Genomic DNA, 9,751 nt, shown 5'->3' with positions numbered 1-9,751 from the left:
TGAACATCCAGAAAGACAGACATAAACAGTAATACTCATCATCATATACTATAAACTTGGCCACCTGTGACACATCGTTTCAGTAGGGAGATATGGGACTTCAGAGAAACGATAGACCATTCCAGTATAACAGTATTCCATTTTTAAGCATGCTCTGTTTTCCAAGCAATATCATCTTATTGTAAAATAAAGCAATGAATTCACTCTGGCTACGAATAATTCAAGTCCTGTGTGTGTGTGTGTGTGTGTGTGTGTGGACACTTCTGAACACCAAAGAGAGAGAGGAAACACATTTTATTTAGCAAAAAATGTTTAATCTCTCCTTGATGAGTGTTTATATACAAGTTGTAAATCTGCAAAATAGGAAATAACTGAATATTTACACAATGAACGTTAACCTGCACACTTGTGACAGTCGCTTCAAGTCTGAAACTTAAAAGTATCCGAATTATTGTATGTAGGAAAAAATAATTTTGCCAGTTTATCTGAAATTGATCGATTTTTATTTTCTTGGATCCTATGCAGTTTTCATTTGGAAAAATGACAGCTACTGAGAGTTTGGCAAAAAGTAAATGAGGAGGAAAATAAATGGTCAGAATCTTCTCAAACCAGGGCTCGGAAAGGCAATAGTATGACAAGGAATGACTGGGTTGATCATTTTGGGTCAGATTCCCAGACCAGAATTAAACCTATTCCAGCTCCAAAAATCATGCTCATTGGAAAATCTCCATTGAAAAGGTGCTTTTCAATCCAGGAATAGGCTTATTCTGGGTCCGGGAAACTGGCCCAATCTGTTTGGGTGTAGATGGTTCAGGGAAAGATTAATGATCAGCTAACGTGAGTTGATGAGAGATGGACCATTTGAGGTCATAACAGTTCATATGTAAGTATGTCGATTGACATAACACTGTAATATTGCATGAGATGGTCAACCAAATGTCAGTTATTTTCTTATTTATGCTTCGTAATGTGGGGCTAGCCACAAACGACTTTGGCAGGCTGTCGTTCATATGACAGCACTATATTGGTCCTATGACAGCTTTATGTCAGGCTGTGTCAAGTCTTAGCGCTGGTTCCTCCTGATCACATCAAATGGCCATGAAGCTACTAAATCCACATGCTGTACATTGTACCACTTCAATGACACCAACACAAGCCAATCACCATACAAACAAACAAACAAAACAAACAAACAAACAGGGACAGATCATGACAAACGATCATGAGAAACGATGAAATCTCACGTAGGAGCCTTCTGGACTTGGGGGAAACAAATTGATCTTTAACTCAAGCAGTCATGCAAAAACAAGCTAAAGTCCTCCTCCCCTCAAGGCCGTAACATTGAAACAATGGAACTACAACGCAGAGAGAACGTCGCAAAAGAACTGAGGCAATGTCCTGAGAAATGGAGGATAAGTTGCGTCTTGATAAAAAATCCAACCAGCACAGTGATGGGAGAAACACAAATGAAAGAACTCAGGATCTAAGCGCACCGAAAGATATAGGCACAACAAAAGAGGGAAAGTTGTGTACTCAGGGAAAGCATTATTTTTTTATAAACCCTGTAAAGCAGCTAAGCATATTTGGGGCGTTTTATTTTGCAGTAGTTAAAAATGTATTATGTCAAAACTCATTCAAAATGTAATGCTTTCTCCCAACAAGTTAGTCAGGCACACGGTTGCTTAGAAAGGAACCCTGTTCTGTTCGAAGAAGCTAACTTTGGAATGTTGTTTTGGCCCAAGAACGCTAGTAGTGCAAGACAAGTGGTCCCAGGAAGGGTTCTGTTTGGCTCTCAAAGCAGCACCTGTATAGCCTGGTGTCAGATCTGTTTATGAAGTCATGACAATACATTGTTAATACTGTCTTGGCTATACATCATAAACTGATATGGGACCAGGCTAGCACCTCTATTTTAACGGTCCAATATGTAGAGGAAGGTACAACAGGAATGCAGTACAGCTGTATATATATCAATGCCTGCTTCCAAATGGCACCCTATTACCTATATAGTGCACTAGTTTTGACCAATGCCATAGTGCAATAGATAGGTATTATGGTACCATTTGAGATGTACCAATCAGTCCTGTCGATTATTTTCTTCATTTCTGTGCAGAGGAATATTGGAAGGAACCTGGCATACAATGAATTGCAACAGCATTTATGACAGAGTAAAATGATAGCCCTGATGGTAAAAAAAAATAAGATTTGGATTAAAACAGCAAGTCACTAATTCAATCTTGAAAAGACACAGATGCTTATCTGATGCAATGTTTTCCACTGATCGTGGAGATCAGAAAATAAACCTTTAGATCGGTCAAGTACTTAAACTTCAGATAAATCAAAGATGTCTTCATCTTCAGTGTACCGTATAATGCACAATATATGACGAGAAAAACAACGTAAACAACCTAATTACAACAAAAATTGCCAAAAGCTTCATTTCACTTCATCATCATGAAAAAACCTAAGTGAATACAATTTACAAAATCAAACAAAAATACATTAGACCACAGTTTGGTTTTCGGCAAGCATTTTTTTTTTATATATAAATTAAAACATCTCACCACAAAGTCAAACTTCCAAAACTTCAAAAAAAGGGAAAATAGAAGAGCGAGAATAAAAATTATCTTAAGAGAGAAGTATTTAAAAAAGCTTAAGCCACGGCATTAGGGTTTGTTTAGATGGAAACAAGGGCCAGGGGGGCTAAGGGATTACTTAGCCTTGTGTTGCTAATGAGTGGAGGGTGCCTCTTCTCGCCAGTCCCGTCCTCCCTATGGGTGAGAGCTAAAGCCCCGTCTCGTCTCATATCTCTGGGTTAGGAGAGAAGGAGCACTCCGTACCGTACTACCGTCACCTTGCCTATTATCTGCATAATAGCATTGGGAAGAGATGAGAGAGAGAGGCCTGGAGCTGGAAAAGGCTTTCTGTCTTTCCACACTTTGTAATTTTAGACTGAGAGGCTTAGTAAAGCCCTACCTGACCCCATTTAGCTATTTCTTTAACCCTTATTTTACCAGGTAAGTTGAATGAGAACACACTGAGGCTAACACTAGTGAAGAGGTGGACCAAGTCTGGAACCACCAAGAGTTTGACTGTTCTTGTTGTTGGATATTATGGGGATGAGAGAATGCCTAGGGAGGTACGGAAGAAATGAAGAGGAATACTGAAGGAGGGTGTTTTTTTCCCGGTTGTATAGGGGTGGAGACAGGAGACTTGTTTAGGGGTAAAACTAGGCGTCAAGTTTGGATAAATGTCCTCCCGTTCACAGCCCCTCAAGATGTACTGTACCCAATACGTTCTTTTAGGTCACATGTTGGGTAGAGGGGATGTTATATCACATGTTCACTCGTTGACCTATGACCCCACTCAGCATTGTTAATTTCCTACCAAGCTCAGCCAATCAGATGTGGTGATGCTAACTGGTGGTGGGGGTAGCCTATAGATGGCTATTGGTTCAAGTAGCGCAATGCTCTACATTGGTCAACCACCATAGCACAAACTGTCAAATTCTTTAGCCCTGGAAGATACAAATTAGCCTTCAAACTAGATTTAATCTGAAGGAAAAGAAGCAATGCTTGCGTGAGTCTGTGTTTGCTTTTCAAAAAACGAGATTGCACGACAGATCGGAAATGACAGCACATTCTTATTTTCGCAGGACCTCTCCAGACCAACTTTCCAATACAGAGATATTACAATATAATGAGATGCCCTTCCTAAGGTGGCCCTAAGGGACAAAGTAGCTTTCCTCTTCCCTAGACATTTTACATTTTTGTATCTTCCTATCTTTTATTACTCAGAGAATAATTTCAGTCACTAGGCATATTTATATTTAAATCATTCGGTAGCACATTCCATCTAACAAAATGTCTTTGCACTAAACAACAACAAAAAACATGGCACAGGACAACTTTTTTGTTTCTTTTTCTTTCTCAGTTTTTTTATTATTCTAACCTAGATTGATTTGCTCTAAATATCAAATTAAAGTTTAATTGTTGATGGATTCTTTTCATTGTGTTTGTCAGCTAAAAACTGAAATGTTTAAGCCTAATCTTAATTTCTTTAAAAATGTAGTTGTATTTATATATAATATTTATATAGTCCTCCTTTGTAACGTTTCTGTAAATTGTGCAAATTCAGCAGTAACACAGGTGGCGAGAGATCAGAGAGTGGGCAGTTGATTACATTTATTTAAAAAAATTATACGAAAACAAAAACAACAGTAATAATGTCTTTGACTCCTACAGGAATCATGTGACCCGAGGAGCCACTCTCTCATTGGCCCCGAGAAAGGCCCATGTCCAAACAACGTTCCGTCCTTTTCGTGATGCCAAAATGGAGTTCCATTCCAAAAATCCCATCCTGGCTATCCGAGACATGGCTTCAACGAAGACAAAGTCCAGGAAAACCGACAGAGGAGAAACAAAACCACGACGACAACAGCTACGATAATCAAAATGCTTTCTGGTGATGTCTCTCGGTGTGTGCAACGAAAAGTCCAGTGCCCCGGTCTCTGACACACACACATATAGACCTGCATTTACACACACATACACGCACGCACAGGCCCGCCCAGTACTGCTGAATCACCCCTGTGCAGTGTACTGCCTTCTGTCCTTTGCAGTGCCTCCATCCTGTGTTTTTAGGAAGGTTTGAAAACCACGCTGTCTGAGTTTCGTTTTCTCTGGGTGAAGAGAGACGGAGAGGAAGATGGAGAAGACTGGGATGAGGAGGAGAGGAAGGGTCGTTCCTCAGCTGGCCAAGGCCATTGTGTCAATGACCTGCTCCAGCTTGCTCCTGAGTCTCTGCCTCCGCGACTGCTCGTCCCTCTCCAGAGCCGACAGGATCTGAGGATGGACAAAGAGAGAGATAGAGGGGAGAGAGATAAGATGAAGAAAGAGAAGGAAAGAGGCAAAGGGGGAGGGATGGAGAGAGAGAGAGAGGGGAGGGAGGAGAAGAACAATGAGAAACCATCACATTAATTTTACAAAGGCAGTAGTTGAGAGCGACAACTGAGCAGTTTCTCAAAGTGATACAGTGCCTTGCAAAAGTATTCATCCCCCCTTGGCGTTTTTCCTATTTTGTTGCATTACAACCTGTAATTTAAATTGATTTTTATTTGGATTTCATGTAATGGACATACACAAAATTGTCAAAATTGGTGAAGTGAAATAAAAAAAAATTATAACAGAAAAGTGGTGCGTGCTTATGTATTCACCCCCTTTGCTAGGAAGCCCCTAAATAAGATATGGTGCAACCAATTACCTTCAGAAGTCACATAATTAGTTAAATAAAGTCCACCTGTGTGCAATCTAAGTGTCACATGATCTCAGTATATATACACCTGTTCTGAAAGGCCCCAGAGTCTGCAACCCCACTAAGCAAGGGGCACCACCAAGCAAGCGGCACCATGAAGACCAAGGAGCTCTCCAAACAGGTCAGGGACAAAGTTGTGGAGAAGTACAGATCAGGGTTGGGTTATAAAAAAATATCAGAAACTTTGAACATCCCACGGAGCACCATTATATCCATTATAAAAAAATGGAAAGAATATGGCACCACAACAAACCTGCCAAGAGAGGGCCGCCCACCAAAACTAACGGACCAGGCAAGGAGGGCATTAATCAGAGGCAACAAAGAGACCAAAGATAACCCTGAAGGAGCTGCAAAGCTCCACAGCGGAGATTGGAGTATCTGCCCATAGGACCACTTTAAGCCTTACACTCAACAGAGCTGGGCTTTACAGAAGAGTGGCCAGAAAAAAGCCATTGATTAAAGAAAAAAATAAGCAAACACGTTTGATGTTCGCCAATAGGCATGTGGGAGACAAACATATGGAAGAAGGTACTCTGGTCAGATGAGACTAAAATTGAGCTTTTTGGCCATCAAGGAAAACGCTATGTCTGGCGCAAACTCAACACCCCTCATCACCCCGAGAACACCATCCCCACAGTGAAGCATGGTGGTGGCAGCATCATGCTGTGGGGATGTTTTTCCATCGGCAGGGACTGGGAAACTGGTCAGAATTGAAGGAATGATGGATGGCGCTAAATACAGGGAAATTCTTGAGGGAAACCTGTTTCAGTCTTCCAGAGATTTGAGACTGGCACGGAGGTTCACCTTCCAGCAGGACAATGACCCTAAGCATACTGCTAAAGCAACACTCGAGTGGTTTTAGGGGAAACATTTAAATGTCATGGAATGGCCTCGTCAAAGCCCAGACCTCAATCCAATTGAGAATCTGTGGTATGACTTAAAGATTGCTGTACACCAGTGGAACCCATCCAACTTGAAGGAGCTGGAGCAGTTTTGCCTTGAAGAATGGGCAAAGATCCCAGTGGCTAGATGTGCCAAACTTATAGAGACATACCCCAAGAGACTTGCAGCTGTAATTGCTGCAAAAGGTGTCTCTACAAATAATTGACTTTGGGGGGGGGGTGAATAGTTATGCACGCTCAAATTCTGTTATTTTTTCTTATTTCTTGTTTGTTTCACAATAAAAAATATTTTGCATCTTCAAAGTGGTAGGCATGTTGTGTAAATCAAATGATACAAACCCCCCCCAAAATCCATTTTAATTCCAGGTTGTAAGGCAACAAAATAGGAAAAATGCCAAGAGGGGTTAATACTTTCGCAAGCCATTGTATATTCCAAAGTAGGGTGCAATCCTTTGTAAATAAAGGATTAAAAAAAGGCGGACATTGTCCTCACCTCATCCTTGTACTTGACTATGTAGGAGTAGATCTCGTGCAGGGCGCTCATGCTGTTGAACTGGCTGAGGTGGAGCCGCGACTGCTCCGCCAGGTACGCACTCATATCCTGGTCACTGATGACGGGCATCCGCGAGATGTCTGAATAGTACCTGAGAGAGACAATGGCATTAAAGGAGGGTGATTAAAGGAGAAAAAAAGAAAGAAGGGAGAGACAGCGAGGGAAAGGGGACTACAAAAAATAAGGGATAGGAGAGAGGATCAAAAGACCAAATCAGTCATCGAGGTGCTTACCATTAACCCTATCAACACCAGGTAGACACAGTTACAAAATACCTTATGTTGAAGGGTGCACATTCCTCTTTCATACAGTATGATATAACATATGATGCATCAAATGTTTTGAAATGAGGATAAAACATGTTTTAATCCAACTGAAACCAAGTGAATTTAAGTGCCTCATTTTCAACCTGATCCAAAATGCCTGCCAGGTGCATTACTAAGCTACTAGCCGTACCGTTCCACCCAGTTTTTGTAGTTGGGAATGTCTTTAGCGTAGAGCAGCTTGTTGGAGGGTGAGTCTTTGCCGAGCTTGTGTTCTGAGGTGGAGCAGGAGTCCATGAAGGTCTGGGCCACCACAGACAGACAGGCGTCTGTGATGCTGTTCTTGTGGATGTCAAACACAAACTGGGGGTTCTTGATCACGTTCACCCAGAACCTCAGAGGAAGACTGGGGAGGAGAGGGAAAGACAGAGAGAACACATTTGAGTTCATCTCAGTCTCACTCTCCACCTTATTGCACATACTCTAAGAAAAGCACTGACACATTCTCCCTAAACAGAGGAGGCTGGTGGGACGAACTATAGGAGGATGGGCTCATTGTAATGGCTGGAATGGCGTAAATGGAATGGAGTCGAACATGTGGTTTCCATATGCTTGATGTTCCATTCCAGCCATTACAAATAGCCCATCCTTCTATAGCTCCTCCCACCAGCCTCCTCTGTCCCTAACACTCACCCTTAAACACTGCAAGGAAAACACTATTACCCAACCTCTCTCGCACACCATCACAAACGCTCTCTTAGACAACCTGCCTCACACACACTTGCTCTTTCTCCCTCTGTCTCACACACACCCAACACACATGCACAAAATGCCCTGACCCACTCACCAGTTGCTCTTCCACGTGTGCCGTACGTCTGAGTCGGAAATGGAGTGCTTGTCGGCCTGCTCGTCCAGGAAGTCAAACATGTACTTGATGGCGAGAGGCAGGGCGCTGCCTCGGTGGGCCGTGCTGAAGATAGTCTCAAACAGGTCGTCCACAAACTTCTGCAACGTACCCTGGGGAGACGAGAAGGAAGACTGAGGGGTTAGGAGAGATGAATCACAGACCTGGGTGAAAATAGTATTGGTTTTCTTTCATTTGATTGAGGCTGCTTAGAGCGCCAGATGGGCAGGGTGTGCACTTTGGGGATTATTGCACTTTTGGGAAGAATCGAAAGAATCAGGCACTATTACAATAAGAAGAAACTACACTTGGCCAAGTCTCCTTTTGTCCTCCCACTTGTGTTAATGATTAAAAACTCTCCAACCCCCGAATTCCTAACCTTGCACCTTTCTACCTGAAGTAACAATGGAAATCACAAGATAATGAGAAAACAACGAGGGAGAGAAATTGCAAGGGTGAGCAAAAATGCCTTAACGTTGTTAGCGCCTGCAAATTAGTGCATAGTATTGTGGGGCATCCTGCGCCTGGTAGATGATATGCTACCAACAAGGCATGGAGGAGCAGAAAGTAACAGACTGTCGGTTAATAGCATAACACCGGCTCTAGTAATACTAGTGTCACTAGCACCAGTCTCATAACAAAATGGTCTGGGCTGCATTCACGTTGTGGAACGATCAGATAGAAATAAGAGACATTTCCATCTGGAATGTTCGGTACGTTGCACCCTTCTGAACGCAACTCTGGACAGCAAACCTGGGCCCGGATGACTTGAAGGAATGCACATTTTTGTTCTAGCCCAGCACAAACACAAAATAACTGATCTCGAAGCCCTTGACTCAACCAAGGTGTGTTTTAGAGCTGGGCTAGAACAAAAATATGAACCCCCCATTAATCAATTCAAACACTGCCTTGAGGGTACCAATAAAATGGTCTAGGTCCTAGGAGAAATCCCCCCCCCCCCCTCTCGATTGGGACCCGATTCCAGCTAACACCAAACAGCTCAATAGCCAAAGGTCAGGCTGCTAATTAAGACACAACGTAGCGTTTGGGAGCTGCACCTCCTCATGCAAAAGGTTATGAAAAGTGTTAATGAGCCTCTGAGCCAGTCGCCGGGGAAACAAAGGTCAATGAGAGAGCTGGCTGTCGGAGGAAAGCGGTTTGAGCTTGGACAGTGGGATGGTGGGTGTTGTTTTTCTTTATTGGAGGAGCTATCCTCCTTTCGTAGGATAGCTGGAGGCAAAGTCATTAATATTCCTGAGTTACGTCGGGTGATTGGATGAGCCTTGGGTGTGAAAAATCACACAAACGCGCTGCAGAGCCGTCTGTTAAGCTTGCTCGCTGGTATTAGCAGTAAGCACCGAACGACTTGGGAAACCCAGCCTCAGCATCATTAATTGTGAAATAAATGAAAACCTCACCAGCTAGCTACCAATATATTTTAGTTTCACTGTCCGATCATTCATAAAACTTGTCCACTAGTTGTTATTTTGACCTTTCCACAAACTGTCTGTTGCTTGATATGAGCAAGTTGACCAAAATGTATCAAAGAATAAGAAATCCATGATTAGTTGGCTAGCTAGGGATTAACATGGGTAACCGTGATCCCAGTACATTGATTTAAACCGGTGTTGAGCCTAGGGCCTCTATATAGCCTTACATAGAGCCTAGGCTATTTTCCTATTGTCCCAATCCCACAGAAACCAAAAATCCTGACTCCTGTCTCGCATGAAAATTCCTAACTTTATTCTGTAATCCTTAGGTTGCGTTATAAAAACACGTCTCGCCTATGCATGTCAAAATACCGGCAAAAGATTTC

The 9,751-nt window shown here is 42.5% G+C and overlaps 1 protein-coding gene across 2 annotated transcripts in view; it reads right to left on the bottom strand.

Moving 5' to 3' along the window:
• Positions 1 to 292: 292 nt before the first annotated feature.
• Positions 293 to 9,751, bottom strand: part of LOC121575525 (plexin-A1) — a 257,731-nt gene continuing 248,272 nt past the window's right edge. For both annotated transcript variants that reach the window (XM_041888680.2, XM_041888681.2), the window contains exons 29-32: positions 7,879 to 8,048; positions 7,225 to 7,437; positions 6,709 to 6,859; positions 293 to 4,844 (exon numbers count right to left, since the gene is read on the bottom strand). In XM_041888680.2, coding sequence (XP_041744614.1) covers positions 4,749 to 4,844; positions 6,709 to 6,859; positions 7,225 to 7,437; positions 7,879 to 8,048 — 630 coding nt within the window. In that variant the 3' untranslated portion in view covers positions 293 to 4,748. The remainder of the gene's footprint in view (positions 4,845 to 6,708; positions 6,860 to 7,224; positions 7,438 to 7,878; positions 8,049 to 9,751) is intronic.

This window comes from Coregonus clupeaformis, chromosome 10 (genome assembly GCF_020615455.1).
Source record: "Coregonus clupeaformis isolate EN_2021a chromosome 10, ASM2061545v1, whole genome shotgun sequence".
Taxonomy (NCBI): domain Eukaryota; kingdom Metazoa; phylum Chordata; class Actinopteri; order Salmoniformes; family Salmonidae; genus Coregonus; species Coregonus clupeaformis.
The sequence above is the reverse complement of the archived record's forward strand: the minus strand, read 5'-3'. Positions and strand labels throughout refer to the sequence as shown.